Below are 24,393 nucleotides of genomic sequence, written 5' to 3'. Positions count from 1 at the left end.
CAAGCACAGCTTCACAAGGTGAGGGGCTCCTGCATTTACCCAATGAGCCAATCCGGTCAAAAAATGATGTGATATCTACCCCATGTTGCTCCTTTATATCAGGGCAATGCGTTGCTACTCCTGCAAGAGTTTGTAAAGCTCGGTAACAATGCTTGCCATCTATCAAAATGTCAAAAGCTTTATTACCACAAAACCAGAGGAACTGGTTTCCATAGGTTTTGCAAATGCTTGTGAGGAGGCAGCTGCTGAGAGCTTGAAATGATGCTTGCTGAAACGACAGAGGTTTAGTTCGGATTCTTCAGGAAAGTGACCTGGAAGGTGGCAGTAGTAACCACAGATGGACGTCGGACCACAGGATTTCAAACTCTTCTCACCTCGCCTTGGTTCACTTTTCCTTTCGCCATGTTGTGTCCTCCCACAGGCAAAAGACTTGGGTTTACAACTGACTCCGGAAAATTCCACAATGTGTCTTTAGGACAAGGTCAGGAGATGGTGGCAGAAATGGCCCTGGAGAAAGCTTCCAGAGGAGGACACTGGGTCATACTCCAAGTGAGTAATTAGGTTTTCCCGCAAACACTGGGAGTGAACATGGACGGGCGGTGCAGAGCACCCCTGCCCAGCGGGAATGAGCCTTTCACACAGCACACGGTGATCTGCTGGTGGGGGGCGCGGGGTTCTCTCAGCAGTAATGACACCTCCAAGGGTGACAAAGAGCTCTGCTGACAAGGATGACTACCATTTTTTGAGGGATTTTCTAGCGATTGTGTTTTAAAATTTTAAATATTACAGGGAGCCCCATCGTTCTCCTAACTTACGGATATCTGGAACACTCCAGTAGTGCTTGAGGACACACTGGCTTGTATGGAATACCAAGACCGTTGTCATAATATCTCTCATTTGCATGTGGCTTTAAAGTTGACAGAGTGTTTTTTCATATCTCATTATGTCACGTAACTCTGACTCTGCCCATAACTAGTTGTGTCGCATTCCCTTTGCTTATAAATTAAGGGGTTGAGTACTTGGTCCCTTTTGCCTTTCTAGGGCTCACATTTTATGGGTCTATGATTCTACAATCCAGTGTCCTTTGGGCTGGTTCCCTTCACTGGGGATTCTAGTGTCGACTGAAAGAAAAAAAAAAAAAAAAAAAAACGGGCAACGGAGAGCTGCGAATTCAGTTTTATTTGGGACTTAATGAGGACTATAGCCTGGGAGACAGCCTCTCAGCTCTGAGGAACTGATCCGAAGAGGTAGCAGGGGAGAGGTCAGTATCTATGTGATTTTGGTGAAGGGGGTACGTGCAGTCAAGCACACATCTTGGTTGAAGGTTGCCATTAGCCACAAGGAGCAGATGTTTCCATTCATGACTTTAGTACTTCTCTAGGTATGAGAAGATGCAAGGAATTGAGTTCATAAAATTTTCTCCCGAAAATACCTAAGTATCTGAAGGCCTGTTCTACCAGATTTTCCCAGAGCGCAGAAAGCCTCACTCCTGATCTCTGCCCTGAACTCCTTTCAGGGTGTGTTGAAAGTCAGCGACTGCAGTGGCTAGTGACTTCGTTCTTATAGAACCAGATGGCGAGTGACATTTTTTAGTTTGTACTAGCAAGAATCCAGGAACCAGTGGAGCCCAGGCAAGCTTTAGGGGGCACCTAAGGGCCGAGCAAACTCCAAGCTCACTCCTTCCTCAGCAGGGCGCGCCAGCTGTCTCAGCAAGTCTGGAAATGGCCATTTGATTTGCAGCACAGTAATCCCAAAGGTTCTTATTTATATGCCAGGCTCTTTACTAGGCAACTTGTAGGATACATTATCTCTAATCATCACAGCAAAGTTGCAAGGGTAGGTATTGTCATCCCATTATAAAGGTGAGAAAACTGAGCCTTAGAGTGGTTTGGAGAGCCTCAAGGCCACACAGCAGGAAAGTGGCAGAGTCTGTCTGCCAGCAGGCGACGTTCTTTCTGCTAGCCACCCTCATGCAGATATGACATTGGCCTTCCTTAATGTCTCCAGTATCTGGGGTTGATGCATTTTGCATTTCTGCTTGAAATAAAATTGGATTCACTAAGAAACTGCCCAGTGTCCAAGAAGAATATAACCTTCTGGGAGAGTAAAACCTACTGCTTAGATGAGACTTCAGTATGGGGACTTGGGATGGTGTGTCCCTTCTGAGCCTCACAGAGTCGGACGGGTAATAGTGGAGGTTTTGTTTTTCCAGAGATAGCAGTTGTTGCTGGGTCAGTTGGGTAGATGCTGAGCTCTCCCCACAAAAGAGAACGTTCTTTGCAAGTTCTCATGCATCCAGCGGCTCAGACTGGAGAGAAACTGGGAGGGGTGCAGTCCTCCTCAAGAGAACATAGTAGTCAAAGTAAAATGTTTCTGTTGTTTTTATATCTATGCTGCGCTACCCGTTGCCCGCCCCCCTCCCCCCGCAAAAAAAAAATGCAAGTTGTAAGTTTTACCATTAAAAAGTGTCTCAAAAGACCTTATTTGGTGAAGGATCTCCTTTTGGGTATCTATTTTAGACCTTTGATTTTTGTTTTTAGTGGTAAGCCAGTAACTTAGAGTGTAACTTTCACTATTTCTCTCCACACATAGAATAATTGGAGAGGAGAGACTATCCCAGGCTTTTTGGCAGTTTCTGAAGGTTTCTAGGATACATTTGATTGGCAGTTAAAAGAGAAGCATTCTTTGAGGAATGAGAAGCCCAGCATAATAGGAACTTGTTACATTGTTTATAATTTACATTAAATTCTGTCAGCGTAGGCAGATGATATGTATGCACATGTTAATGAGTTCCTAACCAAACTCCGCGCTGGTCAATTACTATGATCAGAGATAGCCCCTCTAAGGATATTTAGCTAGCGTTTTATCAAAAACCCACACTCCAGAGAAAACTATTACTAAGGTAGCAGACTGGCACTATCTTTGTCTCAGATGCACACCAGATGATGTGTGAATTAATATAATGGAAAAAAATCATTTTTCATGGGCAAAATGGGTGGTTTTCAAGATATGTGTATTGGCTAAAAATGTTGCACAAACATTGCTACCCTTGGACAAATGGCCGCAAGAATCTAGCCAGTCTCAAAGCCTGTATCCTCAAGAATGGTTCCCAGGCTGGATTCCAAAGAGTGCCAGTGTACAACGATGGCTCACTTGGAGATTTTTCTGTTCCCTGACTCCAAAGTCACTGTTAAAATATTTTTACATTTGTTTCATATACTAATGAGTAGGAGTTTGAGTAGAGGAGATTTCCGTCAGTAACAATGAAGTAGGGGATCAGATGCATTTCTAGCCTTTAGTTTTTATACTTGATTAAACTAACCCAGATAAGTCTTAGTAATTGAGTTTGAACTGTAACAAAGAAAAGTATCAAGAACTCCATCTCAGAAGTGATTGGCGGGTGTTGGAAGTAGGTGAGTGTGTTAGAAGGAGATTTTGTTTTACAAAGACAGACTGTAGTGATTTGGAGCACTTGATGTGTTCAGTGTTCAATTCTGTCTTGGTTTTTTTTTTCCCCTAATGCGCTAATGAAGGAAACTTTAAATCGTGGTTCTCTGAGTTTTCAACTCATTCATATACAGGAAAACGTGGTAATCCTATAAGTAATGTACTTCAGTCTCACAGGAATTCTAAACCATGCTGTTTTTCAGAATGTCCATTTGGTAGCCAAGTGGCTCGGAACCTTGGAGAAACTCCTTGAAAGATTCAGCCAGGGAAGCCACAGAGATTACAGGGTTTTCATGAGTGCTGAGTCTGCACCTACACCAAATGAACATGTCATCCCTCCAGGACTCCTGGAAAATTCCATCAAGATTACTAATGAGCCCCCCACAGGAATGCTGGCCAGTTTGCATGCTGCTCTCTACAACTTTGATCAGGTAAGAAAGCAGAAGCAGCCTGGTCTGACACTGAAGTCAGGGTCTTCTCACAAGACTGTGAGACCTAAAACCACGGCCACATGTGTAAAGTGAATGAACCACGTACCTTTTTGAGGAGCTTGCTTATTGAAGACAAACATGGCAGACTAGTATCTCTAACCATAGAAAGAGAAAAAGCCATTGTTCTTATTGACGTCGTTGAGAAGATTGATGACAATAGTGATGACGTGGCAGGAGTTTTAGTATACTACTTAATATTTTGATCTGGTTTTGATATTAGTAAATGTAAAGCCCTTCTTTTTAGATTATATCCATCCTGCCTTCATATTTATATTTTCATGTCCTTCCAAAATAAAACAAATAAATTAGTACCTTTATAAATTAATGATAGTTCTATTACCATTAGTCTCCTTGTTCAAATGACCACATCTGTCTGTGTCATAATCAAGCCTGTCAGTTTCCTTTGTTGCTATTTCTCTGAGCTCCCATTCCTTCCTCTAATTTCTTAGAAATCCTTGGTAAACAGCATTCTTATTAGGAGAAGTAGAATAAGCCCGAAAGAGGAAACACATATGATTTGGTGATAACTATCAGCCTCCTGTTAGAAATGTTATTATACTCTATGAAACATGCCCACATGCTTAACTTTTTCTCTAGGTTCCTCTGGGCTAAGATGAGAAAACCAACATTATGAAGGCATTAAAATAATTGGCCACCTAAGAATATAGTTTTGAAGAATACAATTAATTGCTCAATTCAATAATTGAGTAGTTTGTGCCTGTTTACACAATGGGCTGTGTAAACAAAAGGCACTCAAAAACTCTTGTTGAGTCTTACATGTTTGAAGTATCCTTTTTTGCGAACTAAGACAGGCATGTATTTTATCATCCCTCAATTTATAATTCCTGGCCATTTGTGACATTCTCAAGCTCTCTCTCAAAGTAAGTACAAAAGAGAAGTTTGACGTATTTAAATAGGATTTATCCAACTTCCCAGAACAATTGTCTTTATTTGTGAAAAGTGAGCAGTTCATGAGTAAATAGGCTTCAGCCTAATTGTCCTTCAGCTTTTTTTTGGTAAGCACCTCTCTGACAATCTGATGAAACTATGGATACTCTCCCCAGGGAAATGCGCACTTAAAAAAAATTGTTGCATCCAATCATAGGGATGACCAGATCCCCCAAAGCCTATGCATGAATTCCTTCCCCAGTTAAGAGCAGCATGTTCTAGTTTATTTATGAAAGTATCAGGGTTTTTTTTTACTGCCACTTGGAAAACCCCTTACAATAATTGGTTACATTTATTGAAAAAAGTCTTAAGAACTTCAGGGGGAATATTTCTTATCTACTGGAAAGGCCCCTGTGAAATATTAAGATTAAATCTGTTCATAAGTAGCAAAAGCAAAGCTAATCAATGTGATTCACTAAATAAACTTTCCATCAAACCTATTTTAGCCGAAACCTAAGATTTTAAAGCTTTGTGACCACCTAGAGGGGTGGGATAGGGAGTGTGGGAGGGAGATGCAAGAGGGAGGAGATGTGGGGATATATGTATGCATATAGCTGATTCACTTTGTTATACAGCAGAAACTAACACACCATTGTAAAGCAATTATACGCCAATAAAGATGTTTAAAAAAAAAGATTCTAAAGAAATCTAAAAATTTTAAGAGTCTTTTATGAATGCTGAACTGTTATTATGTTAGAAAAAAATGCGGGTCTTATTCAGATTATGTAATTCAAGGGTACTAGCCTGTGCTCCCTGGCTATCTGTGTGTAGGTTTCTAGAACCCTTTTATCAGTTAGAATTATGGCTGGCTATTTATGAAGGAAGTACAAAACAACAGTGGCTTAAACAAGGTTAAAAAAGGTATTTCTGCCACATGAGAATTCAGGAGCTAGGTCATTCAGAGCTCCTTTGTGTCACCACAAAGTTGTCATCAACCCAGTTTGCTTACATCTCACCATTTCTAGAATGGGCTTGCCGTGGTCCCAAGTGGCAGTGAGGGTGGCAGCTCCCATAGCTGTGTTCCAGAAAGTAGGACGAGAGAAGGAACAAAGAAGATGACAAAGGGAACATGTCTGCTTTCTTGTAAAGATTCATTCTGCAAGTTAATACACAATACTTCTTTCAACTTACTGGTCAAACTAATTCACACTGCATTACCTAGCTGCAAGAGAGGCTGGAAAAGTAAATCTACCTTGGGCAGTGTAGGCCCAGCTAAAAGTCAGCAGGAAGGCACTTTAGGGCGGGCAGATGGTGGTCTCCATCACAGACCTCCTCCTTTCCCAAGTCTCCTTGTATCATCCTGGATGTTCTGTGTTGCTGCCATGGCCCTATCTTGCTGAAGCCTGTGACGTGGACAGAGGGTGATGAATGCCATCTACCTTGGTTCTCATTTGGGTTAGGTAAATGGGTCCCAGTTGCTCCTATTGCCTGGCTGCCCTTCTTAGATGAGAAAAGCACCTAAGGGATCTAGACAAGTTAACTGTTCTGTTTAGGTATTTTCATTTTTCATGCTTTGATTTTCAAGTCAAATCAAATCTGTGTTCTTAATCTTCTCCCCAAGTCAGAATTTATCCTCAAATTTTGACATGTGTATTCATAGCGAACAAAGCGCACTTAATATTGATCCTTTATTACCTTGAACATTCTAGAATATTTATGTACATATGATCAGTAAGTGACCGAGATGTAAAGAACCTTTTCTTTAGGATGCTACCTACCTAACCCCCTTTCAGCTCAGTAGCGCTGCCTCTTGAAGAAGATGTCATAAATGTTTGGGCTCCCTTCATCCCCAGATAACCAGATTTTTGAAGCAAGAATGTAAATTTCTTGTTCTGTAAGATTTGCAGCAGAAACAAATAATGGTAATTGTGCATGTAAAATTGGCATCTGTGTGCATGCAACACTGTTATGTGTGTGTGGATGCCTGTTCTCTGTTCACAATGCTGTTTGTATATTTTCTGATACAAACACTTGACCACTTGCTTTGTAAAAATACAGTTGACCTGAAATGTAGAATGTTACGTAGACTCATATTTTTCTTAGGAATGCCTGATTCACATTTTCTCCTAATGTCATTTATGTTATCAGAGCGTAATGAAATGGGCATTGACTTATGATTTTGGTTTTTTTAGCAGTGAGGCTAAAATTAGGTCAGTTATATGAAGTATATAGATGGAAATAATGTACTAACTGTAGTACTTGGGTTTTCTGTGGACTATATGTAATTCAGGGAGGGTGTTAGGTGGTGACTTGTTAGATCATAAAATTTTGTCACTTCTATTTGGTCTCCGAGAAATTTCTGCCTTTCAAAAGCAATGTATTTTTATATCCTTCAACATTAATTCCAATTATATGGTTTCTCTTTTCTTCTTTCACAAGCTTGCCTTTTACTTGACGTTTAGTTGTGGAAAAGTTACTTGTAATGATTGTATATTTTTAAGCCCCATAAATTTCCTAGAAGTGGCCTAGTCATTTAGAATAACCTAGTGATTTAGTTGGGTCAGCACTGTATGTGGCCTGGCCAATTCTAGAACTGTATTTGGTGGTAACCCTGGATTCTGATGAAAGCGATACAGAAAGAAACTAAAATGCTCTTCTGGTCCCGGACCAAGAGAACAAATCTGGGCTTGGTTTAGACTTTTACTGAAAGGCCTCTGGGAGGCCAGATCTGAGCTCCCACCCCAAACGGGCTAAATATATTTTGTATTATAGATACCCACATTGTCAGATCCATTTAAATGTAGACCGGGTGTAATTTGACCGTTGTAGAGGACAAGGCAGGAAGGTGCTGTTTTGCCTCACCTTCCTCCGCTGCCCACCATCAGCTGAAGGAGTCATCCTCAGTTTTTCCTTGTTTGCCTCACAGGACTGCCAGATTTGAGAACGGGTAAAGTACTACCCTTAAGACACAGATGGCTGTTTTTCACCTTTTGATTGTATGGCTTTGGGGGCCATAACCGTATCAGTGTAGCATACCAGGTTTCCCTCTGCATTTGCAAAAAAAAAATCTTACAGATCTACTCTACAGGGCATATGTTTTCCAATCTTCCATATGCTGTTCTGTCATTCCAACAGTGAATTTTATTTTCAGTTCATTGGAAGAAAACCGTTTTGTCGTGGTGGTTGCATTAGTCAAGGGACAGTACAAAATTATAGTGATTCTCACAAGATAATCTCTCACATGTAATTGGCAGCTCTGGTACATGAGATCAGCCACACACCCAAGCTTGTGGTGCCTCCACCATAGCTAAGTCGCAGCTTCCATGTCGTCCAATCATCATCATTCGTAGCTCACAGGAAAGGGAAGAGAACAACCACCGGACCAAGCAATTTCCCTTTAAGCAAGTGATGTGGAAGTTGCATACGTCACTTCTGCTCAAACTCCGTTGGCAAAAACTTGGTCACATGGCACATCTGGCTTCAAGAGGGGCTGGGAGATTGTTTTTTGATGCGTGGCTGTGTGCCCAGATAATCGGTATTACTATGGAACCAGGAGGAATGGAGAATTGGCATTAACTTATATTCTGCTAGAGTGATGAAATTAAGATGATGGCCTTTTGTCAAACAGATTGTACAAGAACATTTTTGCAGGGGAAATCGATGTCAGGCCGTATTACCACTGGCAAAATGAATTGTCTCATTTTCTAGTGAAACAGAAGAATAATTGAAGCAAAATAAAAGCATTCCTCTTAAATCAACAGACTGGCAAATGCCAGTCTCCTGTTATGGTCTCCTAGCTTAAAACTGCATGTTACCTCTGTCCTAGGTCTCCCTCAAAGTCCTCTGCAAGATGGTTGAAAACTCAGACCCTTGCCCTTGGAAACCATATGGATGGATGATCAAACATTCTTTCTTTTCTCCCAGGATACACTTGAAGTGTGCTCCAAGGAGCAGGAGTTTAAAAGCATCCTCTTCTCTCTGTGCTACTTCCATGCCTGTGTTGCTGGGAGACTGAGGTTTGGCCCCCAGGGCTGGAGCCGCAGCTACCCGTTCAATTCTGGAGACCTCACCGTCTGTGCCAACGTCCTCTACAACTACTTAGAGGCAAACCCTAACGTAAGTGCCAGTGGTCAGATAACCTCTTCCGAGGAGTGTACTGAATCTGTCAGTCTTTGGGCACTATCAAAATGGACCATAATTTCTCTTTCGAAGCTGTTATTGAAATAGCTGACACTACATATGCATCCTCTGCCAAGTGTGAGGTTTTACAACAGTGGATGCTCGAACTTTATAAGATGGGTCAAACCAGTTCTACATCAGCAGCTTAGTGCAAAAAAAAAAAAAAAAAAAAAAAAAATGTCCTTCATTATGTTAACAAAAACAGTGGTTTACATGTGCATGTATGCCAGATTCATTAGGCAGGTAATGAAGCATTTGCACAAATGTAATTACATACAGCAATTCTGACAGTTCATAACACTGCATTAATAATCACTACAATTAGTTCTGATGATGGAAGCAATTTACAGCGCGTCACATGTATAAATAATGGTGCATTTCCTGCATATGTCATTATTATGTATTAAGGATGCCACCTTGTTGTGACTTTTTTAGTAATGTTCCCCTTGATTTGAAGTTAAAGGTAGATGAATGATTTTATTTCGTAGTTAAAATGTGTTCTACAGATGGGAACGGGAACGCTTCATCAAGAACATTTGTGTAAACTCTTACAAACTCAGTGACTGGATTTCAAAAAGGATGAATCATTTGTAAGGATTTTCTGGCTTAGTCCTCATAAGGGAAACTTTTTCCATTAAGTTAAATCTGTTAAAATCGAGGTATGTTTGTCAGAACCAACTAGGCATGGTGCTCTAGGCCACACTTTCTATTAAAGGGCCTTTAAAACCATTCAACCATGTTTCTATGTATAAATGGTTCTTTTTTGTTCTTTTGGTAATTATTGTTATTTTTGTTATCAAAGTTTTTCTCAAGCTTTGAAGATGGTTTGACTGCTATCTGAATATGTACACTTTGTACATAACAGGGGTGTGTTCTCCCAAGGAACACATTTTGAATAAGTTGTATCCAAGATAAATGGCTTTAATATGGTACGTGATCACTATTCCATATCTAGCATTTTTTTAAATTTATGAAATGCACTTTGAGCATATTTTGACCATTCTAATAAATACTATTTTGTGTTGATCTTAGCACATTTTGTTTAAAATGTTGCAGGTAGAATTGACTATTGTAATAGTTCTGGAGAGTTCTGGGTAGAAAATGAAATAGACCACTGAGTACTTTTATTCAGGTCCTTCATTACTGTCCCAGGAGGCTGAGGCCAGGAATATTATCCTGTTTCAGCTGGACTCTGTACACAGTTGAGGTAGGAATGAAGGGCTGCAAGAGAGGGGTTGACTCATGCTTCTCTCCGGCTCTCACAGCCCGAGGCTTGGCAACACCAGTTGGCCGACTGAATCGTGCTATGTCCTGCTGCTTCTCCCACGGGTGTTCCAGCATCAAGACAGCTTTAGGTTTTAAACACGTGCTCTTGTGTCTTAGATGTCTTGACCCAAGTCATTCACCACACATCACATCACGAAGCAAGTTAGTTAGATCTGGGAATTAAGCTGACATGCCCACATAGTTTGGTTGTACAAGATGTCCTTTTCAGGAAGGTATATGTGTAAACTTGGAAGTAGGCAGATGATAGATGATATTTCGAGTCATGAGATTAGATGAGATCATCAAGGTTACAGAGTATAATTGAGAGATCTAAAGATTACGTCTTAGGGAATGCCAACATTTAACTATTATAAGAACTTCGACATTTTTCCATATGAATTTCATAAGTCTCACCATATGGAAATTCTTGAATGTCAAGGTTGGAAGACTTTAATTGAAAACATCATTTGGTTGTTTACATTTAAGGTTGGGGATGGGGCTATGTAACATGTGACTTTGGTTTTACCAAGCCTAGAGGGAGTAGGAAGAAAAACTGTTATTCTGTAGCAGTACCTTTCTCCCACCCTGTGGAGTACGGTTTGGGGGACATGCCCAAGAAGACCTCTACTGAGTAACAACAAGTTCACATTTTTTTCAGGCTGTACCACTGTGCCAAGGGAAGGGTTACAAAAAAACAAAAAAAAAAAATAGAATATGTAAGAAACAAAGATCAAGATTTGTGGGAAGAAAATCAATTATTGAGAAGAATAGATCCCTAGCTGATTAGAATCTTGAGGGAGCTGTATATCAGATAATAATGTATAGCAGGCATTAATTAAATGCGATCAGAGAAATAAAGTTAAGAGGTCTCTGTTTCCCATCCATTTCTGTTCTATGGGAGGTAGTCCATGGCATGGTTGAGAGAGCATGGTACAGTGTAGCCACTATAATTTTTCATTCACATCAAAGTGGCTTAAAAGAAAGACGTATTTGAGGTTCACTTATTCAAATTCAACTAAAGTTGTAGCAAGTACGTTGGAATAGTCGAAGCAATTTTACTTGTTCTGTCACATCATGCAACAAATGAAGGCTATAATTAAGTTTTTATTGAACTGTTGGAAGGCAGTATACTGCCCCCGAGGGTACAAAGGTTTCTGTCTAGAAAGGCTTCATCACAAACTGGCATGTTTTGCAAACCCAGAGGAAGCTAAAGGGTAGCAAAGAGGGGCTTCAAACCCTGCGAAGCCAGATAAAGAGGAGGTACGGTGATTCCTTGAATAAAACATACTACAGTCATTAGTTACAGCACTTGGAACAGTCATGGAGGCCAGTTATGCCGTAAACCGAGCCCTCAATCTGTGGCAAACGGCTTGGTTTGCCTGGACTTTTGGAAGGTGATGGAATTCTAAGTAACAGCCCAAATTCAAATTGTATAGGTTTTTCTTTCTTTTCCCTGATTTAGATCATAAAACCTGGTATAAATCAGATCATAAAAATGTCATCCCTCAAAGGTCCTATGAACCAACACCCTCTTGTGGTTTTTAGGTGAGGTGTTGAATGTGTAAACCTTAACTGCATAACATGTTCTAGGAATAATCTGGTTTGCTTTAAAATCTTCATTGAAAGCTTAGCTTCATTAAGAGCTCACTGAATGTATTAAAACACACTGAAAATAATTCTCAGCCAGTTCAATCCTGGCAATTCAGACAATTCCTGAACCTCTTTTAAATGCTCCTGTTGGTGGGGGCTTGTAGAGAGGCACTTGCTGCTGATTGACTGTTCGGAGGCAGGTGCCCCGAACCCGGAAGTGAGCGTTTGCATGATTCCCCTCCCCTCTCCCGCCAGGTCCCATGGGAAGACCTCCGTTACCTCTTTGGTGAGATCATGTACGGGGGCCACATCACAGATGACTGGGATCGCAAACTGTGTCGGGTGTATTTAGAAGAATTCATGAATCCCTCTCTGGTAAGACGTTTTTTAAGTCATTTCACAGAGGAGAAAGTTCTAGTAAGATTCTTTTTTAACTTTTTATTTTATATTGGAGTAGAGTTGATTAACAATGGTGTGTTCGTTTCAGGTGTACAGCACAGTGATTCAGTTATACATACACACGGTTTCTATTCTTCTTAAAATTCTTTTCCCGTTTAGGTCGTTACATCATATTGAGAGGAGTTCCCTGTGCTGTACAGTAGGTCCTTGTTGGTTATCCGTTTTAAATATAGCAGTGTGTGCACGTCAATCCCCTAACTATCCCTTCCGCCCACCCTTCCCCCCCCTGGTAACCATAAGTCCGTTCTCTAAGTCTGTGAGTCAGTTTCTGGTTTGTAAATAAGTTCGTTTGTATCATTTTAAGTGATAGTTTGCTTTCTCTAAGAATTTTTTAAACTGATTTCACTATGTAAATAATTCTTGAATGTTATTGAGGATTCTTGGCCTTTTGTGAGTATATTCTGGTCCACCTTCCAGGGAGTTTGGAAGTTTGTTAGAAGTGTAGGATCTTGGGCCCCATCTCAGACCCACAGAATCCGAATCTGTGTTTTAGCAGGACACCTCCCTGCCACCACCGCAGGTGGTTTCTGTGCCCACATGAAGCACTGTCCCATGCACAGACTCACTGGATCTCTGAGATAACCCCGTGAGGTACGCAGAACTGACACTGTCACCCCATTTTATAGACAGAGACTGGGTCACGGTGATTTGCCCCAGGTCACCCAGTTATCCCAGGCAGGGACTGTAGCCAGATGTATTGATTTCAATTTTCAATTCAGTGGCTCTGATGTAAGTGAAATCTATAGTTTTTTTCTCTGGAACAGAAGCCATGGAGTATTCTAAATTTTGATCACTAACTAACTCCTAACTAAATATGTGCTCAAGAAAACTGCGGTGATGTGAGAGGGCAGTTCTTCCTTCTGTGAGGAAGGGGCAGAGTCCCCTTGTACTGGAGTTGAAAGAGGCCAGGTACCCTTTTCCCATTTCTCATCTTACTAGCCCTATGTCTGTGTACACCAGCACCCACATGGTTTGTGATTGGTGCTGGGTTTTCTGGAAAAAGCACTCAGTCCTTGTTTTCCATACTGAAGCAGCTGAAAGTGGTGCCATACTTTTCTCATGCCTCTCTCTAAAGGTTTCCTGGTTCATGGCCATTGCCTGATTATTTCTTGGAAACCCAAGGCACCCTCCACCGTGCCATCTCTACTCCCACTTGGGCAAGACACCAACTGTGTTTAGAGCAGTGCCATGTATTTTTTTAAAAAATAGTTTGAGCAACCTCCTGTTTATAATTTCTTGAGAACTTCATCTCCTAAAAGCATTATGCCTTCCTCAAGTCCATCTTGAGAAGTAATATAATCATGTATTAGAAAACATGGTGTACTGTAGTCTCATATAGAAAATTGAGGACAGATTATTTTTTGCTACTTTTAATAATGTTAAGCAATCTGGGGACAAGGCAGGAAAAAAAAAAAAAGACTTTCCTGCCATGTGACCATTATTTGTTTCTTTTGACTGTGCGTCTCCTGGTCTTTCCTTAGTTTTAATGAGCAAGGTTTCACGGGTCAGAAAGACACTTTCAATTTAGCACAATTGGAAGTCACTCCTCAGAAGAGGTCTGGGAGTAGGTTACCATGGAGATGGGAAAGATAAACAGGGTCGGGGTGTGCTACCTTTACAGAGGCTGATTTCTCTGAATGATGGTGGAGGTCAAGGGGCAGAGCGACAGACTCACTCTGCTTTTCCCTCTCTGGTTCTGGCCTGAGGATGAGGAGTGAATTACTGCTGCCAACCGAGACAGTCCATTAACCTTCACAAGCCTGAACTCCCATTCGCATAACTGTAAAATAAATATAGACGATGCAACCTGAGGGGCATCTCTGGTGTGTGCATTAGCCCTTCAGAAATTTAGGTACCTGCCCTTCCATGCCGCTCTGGTGAGGTTTTCAGGATGGAGATGTTCATTTGCAGTCTTGCATCCTCACCAGAAAGCGCTACCGTGTCAACTCACCAGAGGAAGTTAAAACACTGACTGGTTTGGTGGCAGAAACTGCAAAATCCCAGTTATTTTGTTCTCATCCAGATGTTTCCTGCTCATGCTCTTTACGTTATTAGGAACTTAAGCTAACACTTCAGCATCTGCAGGATGTCTTTTTGCCGCTCCTCACATTGGTTAACTTATTTGGCAATTAGTGTCTTTGGTTACATGGCCACGTGGTCAAACCTTGGAATGCTTTCAGTGGCTTTGTCCTGTTAGGAGGATGAATGAGCTTCTTGTTGGGTAAATGACACGGCATTTAGAGAGGGTTCCCCAACGGCAATGTGCTTGAGAGGGTTCCTGGCCAAAGTTAGGGGATTATAATTAATATTCTTCTCTCATGTAAGGTGCATACTTGGCAATGATAGACAAGTAATACAGTAAATTACTTTTGGAAAATAAGGTATCAGGTCACCTGAAAGCTGTCATGTATTAACAGCTTAAAAGTTGGGCTTTGAAGTCAAACAAAATGACAAAAAAAAGCTCGGGTTCAAATTCAGTTCTCCCTTGTGTTTGCTGTGCAATTTTAGATACATCACGGAACCTGAGCCTCTGTTTATTCATTTGTGAAATTAGGGTACACAGTAGCAGTCACTCACCATCCTCTCCTCCTCAACCTGCCCCACTGCCCAGCCCCAGGCGACCACTAATCTACTTTCTGTCTCTATAGATTTGCCTAATCTGGACATTTCATATAAATGGAATCAGACAGTATCGGGCCTTTTGTGTCTGACCTCTTTCACTTAGCATGTTTTCGAGGCTCATCCATGTTATAGCATGTATCAGTACTTCATTCCTTTTAAGGGCCAAATAATATTCCATTGTATCGATACACTATTTTATTTATCTGTTCTTCAGTTGATGGATATTTGGGTTGTTTCCACTTTGGGGCTACTATGAATAACGCTGCTTTAAATATTCATATATGTGTTTGCATGGACATACATTTCCACTTCTTTTGGGTATATACATAGAAATGAAATTATTGGATCATATGGTAACTCTATGTTTAATGTTTTGAGGAACCACCAAACTGTTTTCCAAAGTGGCTGCATCATTTTGTATTCCCACTGGCAATATACGAGGGTTCCGTTCTCTCCACAGCCTCGTGGTGGGTGTGAAGTGGTATCACATTGTAGTTTTGTTTTGCATTTCCCTGAAGACTAATGATGTTGAGCATCTTTTCCTGTGCTTATTGGTCACTTGTGTGTCTTCTTTGGAGACATGTTAATTTAGAACTACCGATTCTTTGAGGCGTAACAATAACCTTATCAAACAGCCCTCCCCCAAAGGCAAGGCAGGTGGCCACGGTGCAGAGAGTTAGGGTCCCATCAGCAAGCAGCAGCTTTTCATAAAAGCCTCTCAGTGGGATGGGAGAAGGCTCGGATTTAGAATCAGGATTCCCAGAGCTCCTTGAGTATGGTGACATCTTCACAGATTTCTTAAAGAGAACAGAAGTCTCTGTGTGATTTTAAGCCTTGCTTATCAAGCTTTACTTGTTTGACATCATAGTAGGAACTTACGGTAGGACATTCTCAGGTTTTGTTTTTCCTTCTAGAAAATTAGGGTGTACTTGAGATAATCATGTCTGTTTCTAGGGCACAGGAAAGACTAAAACTAACCTTTGTAAAAGGCTGCTATGTGCCTAGCTATTTGCATACATTGTCGTTAAATTGTCAGGGCCACAATCTTTAGGTTGCTATTAGGATCCCCATTTTACCGATGAGATTGAAACTCAGATAAACTGCCATTTTTTTAAGACCACCAAATCATTCAGCCGGGGGAAACTGAACCAGATCTGTCTGGCTATAAATCTAGCCCTTCCTGTTGACTTTGCTGTTTTCCTTTGCTTTGCTCATTGCCCAACGTGGGGGAGGCACTCTTCACTTATGTGTAAACAGACTGCCTAATTGTCTTTCCAGAAAGCATGGACCATTTGCACTCCCACCAGCATTCTATGAATATGCACTCAAACAAATGTCCAGTCCCCAGGCATTTTGAAAGTTCCAAGTGGTTCCACTTTTTGGTTACTTTCTTTGCTTGAAACTCTGTTTAACTTTGGCTGCATTGAAAAACAATTAACTGTGGCTCTTAAATTTTCTTTTAACTAGTGAGCACTAACAGGGAAAACCAAGGCCTTGTTCGTAGGGAACAAATTTTGGCTTGGAGATGTTTAGTCTAACTTTTGGTTTTAGTATTCATATTTTGTGCCCACATTTTCATTTTGGCTCATTTATTTATCCAATAATGGTGAGGTTAAATCTCCTTCACAGTTTTGTTTTGGTCACGCTGAGTCGGGTAAAATTTTAATTTTGATTATTTTGATATATGAATGTGAAATGATAGAAAACGTGAATAAATGAGTAAAACAAGCCCAGCTGATGGATACTGGTCACAAGAGAGTCTGCGTTGCTCCTTCTCATGTTTATTGGGTCCAGGTCTCTGTTTCTGGCAATACGAAAGACTGGATAACTTGAAAATTCTCCTGCTACAAAATAAAAATAGAAATTCTGACTTTAACATTTAAAGTGCCTCTTGGAATTCAGGAGAGCAATTGAGCATCACCCCTAAGGACATGGGCTCCCTAGGCAATCTGGGGTTACAGGTTTGAGAAGGAAGGAACAAACTGCCACTACTCACAGATGACATGATTGTGTAGAAAATCGCGCTTATTTTGTCTCCATTAGAGTGAGCTCCTTGAGAACTAGGTTATATGAATCTCTTATATACTTCCACGGCTTATTGGGGTATACTAGGTGATCAGTTCATACAATTGAATGAACTAATGAATAGTCACTTTGCCTCCAGGTGATAGTGAGGGGACCAGATAGCATGAACATACACAATTACAGAGATAAACCCCATTTTCAGAAAATGATTTTAAAATTCTAGGCATAAAATAGCTACGTTAGGTGATGGTTTTTGAAAACTAGCATTCCCTGTACATTTTAGTGCACGTAGACAGAATTTACAGCCAAAGAGGCTGGGAAAATTAAACAGAAGTGTTAACGGTCCCCTGGGAACTAAAGAAGAATCAGGGGGTAAAAAATCTGAGATCACACTGAGTTAACCAGAAAAGTATAAGCGCTTGATTGACTGTGTTTATAGCTGGTCAGAGACTGAGGCCCATCAATTGTTTTGTTACATTTTGAAGTACTACGTTCTAACATTTAGAAGCTCTGGTATTTCTGCTCGGATTGCCTTGGCTGAGAACATTCTTCCAGGTGGAATGTCTTCCCTTCTCCCCGGCCTGAATGAAGTGGATGGGTGTGATTAATGCCTGATAACTGCAGCCGCTCACTCACTAGGCAACTATGGACTGAGCACCGGCATGTGCTAGCAGTTGCCCCAGGGTCTACAGACCTTGAGATGGGCTACACAGACTCTGCCCTGAGAAGCTCCAAGTCACGGGGAGGTAGCACTGATTTGACTTTTAGTGTATACTGCCCTATAACATGTTAGTTACACACACTCCCACGTATTTTTTAAGATAGGCACATATAATTATGTACGTTTACAAAATCTACATGCATTATATATAAAACAGTTTGAAGTAGTATTGCAGAAAGTACTATTAAGTCATGCTAAAATGAGTTCAGAATTAAGATTAAAATCAAACATATGCCCAGGCAAGTTACTCTGAATCTCAATTTCTCTCTGCAAAATGGGGATATTTGGGAGAATCAATGACTTCAGGCATGCAACAGGGCGACCAATACACAGTAGATGGCTCAGCACCTGTCTGTTCCCTTTGTGTGCCTGTATCGTGTTACCCCAGGCAAACCGCAAACCAGGTCTTCTTAAGGATGGGATTCATGTGTGTTCCTTGGACTCCTCCCCAGAGGTCAGCATGGTACCATACACAGAGCAGAGTGGTTGATTACAAGAGGGTCAAGAGATATCTTAAGAGAGCTTGCTATCTATCCAGCATTGTGCTGGGACCATCTCACCAGAGTGTTCTCAGGGTGTTTAGGAAGTGAAGATTGATGTCCACTTAGATTTGGAATAATTGACTCTTCCTTTGTGGTTGAAGGTCGATGATGAACTGATGCTGGCACCAGGATTTGCTGCCCCACCCAATCTGGATTACTCAGGCTACCACCAGTACATAGACGAGATGCTTCCTCCGGAAAGCCCGGCACTGTATGGCCTCCACCCAGATGCTGAAACAGAATTCCTGACAGTCACATCCAACACGCTCTTCAGAGCTTTGCTGGAGATGCAGCCCAGGAATGCACTCAGCGGTGAAGAGCTGGGACAGTCCACAGAAGACAAGGTAGAGGGTCATTCTTTCTCTTCTATTGAGTCATACTGTATATAAAGTACACTAATCCTAAGTGCACAGCTAATGAAGTTTACCTTTGTGTACACATAACCACCACCTGGATCAAAATACAGAACATTTCCAGCACTCCAAAAGGATACTCCTGCCCCTTACTGATCAGTACCCTCTCCACCCCAGGCCAAAGGTACCCACTCTCCTTACGTCTGTCGCCACAGACTAGATAGATTAGATTTCCCAGTGTTTGAACTTCAAATACATGCAGTCTTACAGGAGGTACTGATTTATGTCTGGCTCCTCTCACTCCACATTTCATTGTGAGATTTGTGAGGTTCATCCGTGTCGCTGCATGGACCAATGGTTCATTTTTGTTTAGTATTCTACTATATAATTCTTTATTTATATATATAAAATTTTTAATTTGCTCCTTCTATAGGGGATGGGTGTTCGGGTTCTTTGTAGCTTTTCACTACAATCACTGTCACAGCCGTGAACATTCTTGTATAGTCTTTTGTCAGCAGACAAAGGTAACTCTCAAAGCTATCTGCTCATAACACTCATCCCTTTATACCCAGAAGTGGAATTGTTGGATCAAAGGCTATAATGTTCAGCTTCAGTAGATACTCCCAGTTTTCCAAAGTGGTACAACCACTCATACAGACTCCCACCAGCAGTGTGTATGAGTTCCACTTGCTCCTGCTTCTTGGGGTCTTGTTAGGAGTAATGGTATTTCTTTGTGGTTTTAACTTTGCATTCCTCGGTTAAGGAATAATGCTCAGCATTTTTTCATACGCTTATGGCCATTTGGATACAATTTCATGTGACGTATACCTGTTCCACGTGCTTGCCCAATTTCTAATTGGGTTGTCAACCTTTTTCTTACTGATTTGTAAGAACTCTTTATTTCAGATGTGTGTCCTTTGTTAGGTGTATGTATTGCAAATTTCTTCTCCACATGTGTGGCTTGCCTTTCATTCAGTGTGTTTTTGGCTCTGTCATTTTGTTACAGTGTCTTTTTTCACCTTTTCTTGGGAGATTGGCATTATCGTTCTTTTGAAGGTTATTACCGTAGAATGACGGGGATGAGAAATGGGACATCAAATAATTTTTTTTTTACCTTTGGATTAAAATCTTACTTCTCATTAATTTAAAACCTGAATAGTTTATTTTTCCCTCAATAAATTAGCCTGTATTTCTCTCAGAATTATCAATCAAGGATTCAGTGTGTGGAAACACAATAAACATCAGGTCTAATTATAGTGAGGGCCCAGGAACTTGCCATATTATTTCTTGAAATTTTTCAATTATTTCTTGAAATGAGGCCATTCATTGAGACACTTGTAATTTAGAAGCTTTAGAATTTGTTACAGCACCTTTTATCCTATATACTAACATCTTCCCTATATGAATTAGATTTTTAAAAAGAAGAACGAATTTAAAAATCCATCCATTTGGGAAGATCTATAGTGTTAATAGAAGCAGAGAGGTGGATGAGGTCTTCATCTAGTTCTGGGGCTTCCGTCTCTCCAGGGAGGCAGCTGATCATTAAACCAGAAAATGCAAAGCAAATGAGGTAAAGATGCCTCAGCATCTCCTACAAGCAGACTGGTTGTACCAACCACCATCTGCTAGGTGTTTATATACTAGGCACTGTAGAAAGTGCTTTACAAATAGGCCATTTAATCTGCAACAGCTCTGAGTAGTATCAGAATCTCTATGTTGGAGATAAGCTTAGGTGACTTGCCAAGGCCAAACAGCTAGAAAGGGCCAGTGAAGGAAACCAGATTTTAGCAGAGTCCCAAAACCTTTCTTTGACCTAACTTCTCTACAGCACTGTGTTTCGTACTCTGTACTGCTGCTGTAAATAAGCTCAAGATTTCCGTATCTGACAAATGACCTGCCAGGGTGCTAATAAAGCAATCCGCAAGCATCACGTCAGAGCCGCGGGCAATAATGTGAGAAATAAATGAAAGAGGGAAAGCTGCCTGAGGCTGAAGACAGGCAATATCTTGCAATCTTTTGTCCTTCTTAGGTACTTGCTGGTTTTCCCAGCTCTGTAAAACTGCATCGTTAGAATAAATATCCACATCAGAGTACTGTGTGCATATGCACGTCTTCAGTGAACAAATCCTTCATTTCTTTAGGGCAACAGCTACAAAAGATAGAGGCTTCCTTGTTGTTGAAAATATTGATCCAAATTGCCCCCCAAATTTTAGGATGTGTCAGTTGCAAGGGCAGCATCGCAGAGTCACCAGAATTAACTCAAGTGTAAAGGGCATCTTTGGTTCATGTGACTTTTCAAATAACTTTTCTAAAATAGGTTGCAAAACGGACGACCCAAATATTGGGGTTCTCCGTTCTCTGATCATGTCTTTACGAACAAATGAAATGCAGTCGATGAGAGAGAGTTCTTATGTTCCCCAAATGCGAACAGTAAATAAACTACAAACAAATAGTAGCACCTCCCTGACTAGACTGTGGGATGTCAAGGAGGGGAGGGGCTGCACCGATTGAGGGAGTTGGCGGTGCCACTCTGCCCCCCTCCTGGGAGTTAGTAGGCATCTTTTAAGCTCATTAGCAAGCATCTTTGGGAGTTGTAGGATATAGTCTTAGACTTTAAAAAAAAAAAAAAAAAAAAAAAAAAGAGGCTATATAGTCACTGTGACGAAAAATGAAATAGAAAGGAGCTAAATCTTTGTGTTTGTTAATGATTTAAGGTTAAGAATGTCTTGGATGACATTTTGGAGAAACTTCCAGAAGAGTTCAACATGGCAGAGATAATGCCAAAAAACCCAAATAGAAGCCCCTATGTCCTTGTTTGCTTCCAAGAATGTGAGAGGATGAATATTCTCCTTCGGGAAATCCGGGTGTCACTTCAACAATTAGACCTTGGATTGAAGGTAAGTTTAAAAGTGAGACTAGAGCAGCCTTCATCACATTCAAAGATACTATGTGGCCTTTTTTCTCCCTGCAAGGGGGAGCTGATGCTGTGTCCTGATATGGAAGCCCAGCAGTCTGCGCTGAGTCACGACGCAGTACCAGAGAGCTGGAGCAAACTGGCGTACCCGTCTACTTACGGCCTGGCCCAGTGGTAAGCACCCCACGCCCGCTCCTGCCGGCCATCGCCAGCCTCACTGCTGGTTTGGTGTTCGGAATTATGCCTCATGGGAACCATGAGAAATGTACTTTGTGATTGTATTCAGCCATAACTGTGCAAACCACCACCAGTTTCACTTGAGTTAAAGGCAAAAATCAATTAAAAGTCAGGCTCAGAGCAAGATTCGAATTCTGCTTCTCACTGAATAGCTATCTGATCTTGGACAAAATACCTGACCTCTCTGTTTCAGTTTTTCATCTGAAAAATGTGGAGAACAGAATTCCCTCCTTGAGTGGATCGGATTTAAATGGCCACGGGAGGCACCCTTAAGTTGACCCTCGCATCACGTTATACCCTTATTTTCGAAGCCAGTGATCACTAATGCCATTTCACAGCAAACTCCTAAAATGGTATGCAGTAAATCAGACTGCCTTCAACTTGGCGGTGTGACCGCAGTGACGTGCCACAAAGCCAGGGACAGAAATTCACAGCTCCCTGAAAGCCAGTGTTGTCTCCAACCACAACTTGGCCTTGGTGGTCAGCACGGGAAGTTTCACAAGGCTGGCTCTATTCTTGGCTTTTCCACATGGACATTCTTTCTTCTCACTTTCCTAAATTTTTCTTCCATGAACCAGAATGCTACTCTGATCCTTAAACTGGAAGCTCCCATTAGAATTCCAAGTGACTGCACGTTGGAACTGCCCCCCTACCCCCGGGGCACGCAGGGGTTTGCTGGGGGCGGGGGGGGGGGGGGGGGGGAGGGCGGGGGCGGGGGCGCAAACCCAGCGGAAGGTGCCCTGTGGAAATGCCACAGATGGCAGCAAAGCACTGCAGCAGGGAAGAGTGAGCAAAGCCTCTCGCTGGATTTCTGTTAATGCTATGAATATCTAAAATCAGATTTTATATTTCCAATCAAAAAAAGGACTTATATTTACACTTAAATTGTATAGCAATAACTTTAGACCTATCTCCACCATCTTATTTTGTGCTTCCTAAATTCTATATTTTTCTTAGCTTCTTCTTTTCCAAACTTCTCTGACTTCTGTTGGTTTAAGTTTTCTTTATCCCATGTTTATCCCTGTACAGTTCCTATTATTTTAGGAAGACTCTTGATGTTGTAACATAAACACTTTTGGTGTTTCTAACACAACGTAAAGTCAATACTTTTTCCTTTAGACATTTTAAGCTCCTCCTGATCTGGAACTGTAGTTCAACTTTATTTTAAACCACAGTATTTTTGTTTTGTTTACAGTCGGCGATTATTTTTGCTTAATAACATGTATAGATTTCTTTGTTCACTTTTGCCTTTTTTTTTCTTTCCTGTACTTTGATTTCCAAATAAGCTCTCCTAACCCAAATGATTTGGGTAGAACTGGTATTAATATCTCCACTTGACAGACGACTGAGACAGATTTCATGTTTCTCCCAAGACAATCCAAGTATTAATTCTTCTATATAAGTGATTTATAGATAAGTAATTTGTATACATGACAAGTAGAAGTAAAACCATTTAAACTTTTGTCATGAGATTCTATAATTTCAAGAAAAAAAGACCTTTCAAGACTTATTTTTGCTGTTGACAGACTGTCCCTTGGGAATGTTTTTAGGATGCTTTTGTCAAGGTCATTTGCAAAGATGGCCTGTGGTGAATTTGACATGTGTTTGAGAAAATGCAGTTATAAGACTGTTGTGGTATGGAATATAGATCATTCAGAAAAATAATGTTACAAGTATACAACATTATAATTTATTTTACCTGTGTCACCTGTACAGATTTGTCATAGTTCAGCTACTATGCACTTTCAAAAGTCATGTCAGATGACTTATTTTAAAGCCCAGCCACCTACGTTTTTTTCTCACCACAAACAGCATATCCAGAGACCATGCCATCAGCCATAGATATGGTTAAGAATTGCCCTGCTGCATTATAGCCACCAAAGCGATGTTCCCTGAGAGATGTTTGCAAAACTTAGGTATTTCTGTTGTATCTTTCTTTTCTTTCTCATCTTTTACACCTTTGGCACAGGGTCCTATTTACTTTTAATCCTAAAATAAAAGTGAGCCCCTTTCCAGTTGGCACAAATTCAGGAAGTAAAGTTCAGGCCACATTGGGGCCATGTAGTCAGCACTGAAAAAGGCAGAGGAAAGGAAAAAAACTGGGCTTGAGGTTCTCTGAGCTGCTGAATCAAGCATGACTTGAGTCAGATTTTCTCTGGAACCTTCAGTCACAGAAGGCAAAAATGCCACCCTTCATCACTGAAACAGCAACCAGCAGCAGCGTGGATGCTTTGCGCACCTCACCCGGGGCTCCTCCGTCCTGGATCCCCTCTTCATTGCCCTAAAGGAGGAAGTACACAGCAGGCTTTCAGTGTACGTGGTGGGGAGTAGATGGTATTGTGTCTGAATTCTCTTTACTGCCCTCTCACTCTTGATTAATGGTTTACCTGTATGTAGAATTCTAGATACGATTATTTTCTCTCAGAACTTGTGTTATAACTGCATTGTCTTCCGGCGTTTACTGCGGCTGGTGAGTCTTATTCATAAATACTTGTCATTCCTTCACAACTAAGTTACTGTCTCTGGGAGGTTTTTAAGATTTTTTTCTCTTGACCCTTAATGTGTTAATATTCTGTTATCAATGCTCTGCAATTTTTACTGCTGTATTTAGGTGTGGTCTTTTAAAAATGCATCTTACTTGGTACTGTGTGCTGTTACA

General features: G+C 41.0%; 1 protein-coding gene across 2 annotated transcripts in view; it reads left to right on the top strand.

Annotated features, from left to right (window-relative positions):
* DNAH11 (dynein axonemal heavy chain 11) overlaps nt 1–24,393 on the top strand; it is a 324,223-nt gene that overhangs the window by 295,518 nt on the left and 4,312 nt on the right. For both annotated transcript variants that reach the window (XM_068550514.1, XM_068550516.1), the window contains 7 exons: nt 422–549; nt 3,651–3,878; nt 8,751–8,942; nt 12,117–12,236; nt 18,332–18,574; nt 21,298–21,480; nt 21,556–21,671. In XM_068550514.1, the coding sequence (XP_068406615.1) occupies nt 422–549; nt 3,651–3,878; nt 8,751–8,942; nt 12,117–12,236; nt 18,332–18,574; nt 21,298–21,480; nt 21,556–21,671 (1,210 nt within the window). The remainder of the gene's footprint in view (nt 1–421; nt 550–3,650; nt 3,879–8,750; nt 8,943–12,116; nt 12,237–18,331; nt 18,575–21,297; nt 21,481–21,555; nt 21,672–24,393) is intronic.

This window comes from Eschrichtius robustus, chromosome 8 (genome assembly GCF_028021215.1).
Source record: "Eschrichtius robustus isolate mEscRob2 chromosome 8, mEscRob2.pri, whole genome shotgun sequence".
NCBI classification, from domain to species: Eukaryota; Metazoa; Chordata; class Mammalia; order Artiodactyla; family Eschrichtiidae; genus Eschrichtius; species Eschrichtius robustus.
This window is presented reverse-complemented; position numbering and strand designations above follow the sequence as displayed.